The 2,498-nt window shown below is 40.8% G+C and overlaps 1 protein-coding gene across 1 annotated transcript in view; it reads right to left on the bottom strand.

The window, feature by feature from the left end:
* Positions 1–1,769, bottom strand: part of LOC106528248 (WD repeat-containing protein 63) — a gene marked incomplete at its 5' end in the record, with an annotated part of 17,289 nt that extends 15,520 nt beyond the window's left edge. Inside the window, 2 exon segments of the mRNA XM_014023373.1 lie at positions 1,288–1,359; positions 1,680–1,769. Coding sequence (XP_013878827.1) covers positions 1,288–1,359; positions 1,680–1,769 — 162 coding nt within the window.
* Between the last annotated feature and the right edge of the window lie 729 nt (positions 1,770–2,498).

Genomic DNA, 2,498 nt, shown 5'->3' with positions numbered 1-2,498 from the left:
ACATTGGTGAATGCCACAAATTCTCCTAAATCACTCGTACGCACAACTTAAGAACAAATCTGTGTGTACCAACGGTTCTTGCATGAGGCCCAATGTTATTAACGGAGCGCAGATTAACAGGGAGTTCATTCCAGAGCCTGGGGGGCCACAGAGAAGGACCGGTCACCACGGGTCTTAAAGCGAGTGAGGGGAACCATAAGGAGATGTTGATCCTGTGAGCAGAGGTCTCGCCTGGGGTTGTAAGGGGAAATGAGACTTTTAATGTACGTATTCAGGGGCTTGGCCATGAAGAGCTCTGAAGGTGAGGACCAGGATTTTGAACTGGATTCTGAATTGAACTGGAAGCCAGTGAAGTTCTGCTAGGATCGGGGAGATGTGGGTGAATTTGGAGGTTCGAGTTAGGAGTCTTGCTGCCGAGTTTTGGACAAGCTGAAGGCGAGTTAACTGTTTCTGGTTAAGACAGGTGAACAAGCTATTAGAATAATCTGAAAGCATGAATTACCATTTCCAAGTCTGAAGTGGACATTTAGGTCACATTGTAAGAAGGTCATACTGTCATGTTTACAGGGAAGGAAAAACATCCGTTCTCAACGTACTGCCTCAAAGTTGTCGCAGTTATAAATACAAAATTTGTCATAAAGAAACAATTCACTTTGCTTATAACACAAGTAAAAACACACTGAAGCGCTACAATCAGGCTCTACGAACATTAGTCAGACTTATTGTTCAAAACGTGTTTGACTTTCATTATTTGTTTATCTGATAATCCAGTCACATACAATGCAGCAGACTTTCACTGTATCAAAAAAAAGTTTTTTCAACAAATACAACTGCCTGTGTTTGAACAGCAGGGCTGATTTGACTTTTTCATCCACACGGGGAACATTTATGGTGGCAGATGAGGGCTTGTGTAACAGCTGTCACATGTGAATTGTGTTGACTTTGGAGAAATAAGAGCAAACGAGGACAAAGAGAATGAAAACGAGCATGGAGGGTGGCAGCAGGAGACAATTTAGTGAAGAGAAGGATGGAGACAGCTGTTCCACTGTAGAAGCAATAAAAACACACAAAGCAAATGTTGGGTGGGACGATGGGGGGGGGGGGGCATGTCTGTTTAAATACAGCAGTTTGGGGGAAGAAGTCAGTGCAGGTAAGCCTTAAAGGGTCTGCATTTTAATTTGAAAAAATCTGAATATTTGAACAAGGTATGCTTTGAAATGAAGAGCAAGTATAATATGTATTTTATACACAGATTAAACATAAAAAGGTCAGGATATATATACTTACAAATGGGTTGGTGTTAACCGTTTGAATGCCAGACAAGAATGAGACATGAGCAGAAATATCCCATAATGCAACCTGAGGAAYGCAAAAGAAATTAGAAATCAACATCTAGAATAGTTTACAATGCTTAAATTTAGAAATTGCCTTTGTTGTCATTGCACAGAGCACAACGAAATTACAGTTCAGAACAACCCATCCAAGAGAGAGACAAACACAAACAAACACAGGAGGACAGGTGCCCGAGTCCAGCTGCCAAAAAGAGGCATTCAATTTGATAAAATACAAGAAATAAAACATACAAAAGTAGAGATTTATAATAAAGTAAAACGCAGATTAATCAACAAACAGAGTTTTGTGAAAAAGGAGAAAAGACAAAATGAAGTAAAAGTTATCACCTGGCCGTTCACACAGCCACCAACAATAATGTTTGCATTCGAGGGGCAGAACTGAAAGGYAGTGATGTCATCTGGGCCCTCCAGGAGCAACTGCAAAATAACAGGAAAATCACACATATGTACAAAAGGTTGAATATTACACTTCAAAGCACGTYTTTATAAACGAGATGCTTACCACCCCCCATGCTTTATATTTAATACAGTCTCTCATTAAGTTCATCACAATCCACAGTGTGTCGCCTACAGCACAATTCATTCCATCAAACAAAATACCAACTAGATACCGCAYAGCGRTAGCATATATGAGCCCCGCACGTAYGCAAMGCAMCAATGCACCAGAWCTCAGCAGAACAGATTTACTGTTTTGGGTGGGGTTGCTCCTTGGTGRGCCTGAYGGATAGAGCTTCATCAGRGCTAAACAACAAAAAATCYGAAGCTCCTRTGTTGAAARGTTTTTGAGTTATAAGCATTTTTGTACTGTACGTCCAGACACCCCCTCCTCAAATATGGGGTCTATCATAAAACCATTGGCTGGCTCAGTGTAGGTCAGACTCATACACATCCCTGCCTAATTTCATGTTGATTGGTRCAGCTGTTTCTGTGCTATGGTTGAYYAAAAATCACAGAAGAAAAMMAATKAAAACAATACRAMCCCCGCTTTGCGTGCAGGGGTCATAATAAGGATGACTGTAGCAATACTTTGACTGGTTTTCTTTGTTCCATAATGCAGAAGTGGTATTACTTTACATTAGCAGCTCCAGTTTATTGATGGAGTGTCCGGGGCAAATCAATAAGACTTCTCAGGTTTTCCTCACAGCA

The sequence above is a fragment of the Austrofundulus limnaeus genome, unplaced genomic scaffold, assembly GCF_001266775.1.
Source record: "Austrofundulus limnaeus strain Quisiro unplaced genomic scaffold, Austrofundulus_limnaeus-1.0 Scaffold365, whole genome shotgun sequence".
NCBI lineage: Eukaryota > Metazoa > Chordata > Actinopteri > Cyprinodontiformes > Rivulidae > Austrofundulus > Austrofundulus limnaeus.
The sequence above is the reverse complement of the archived record's forward strand: the minus strand, read 5'-3'. Positions and strand labels throughout refer to the sequence as shown.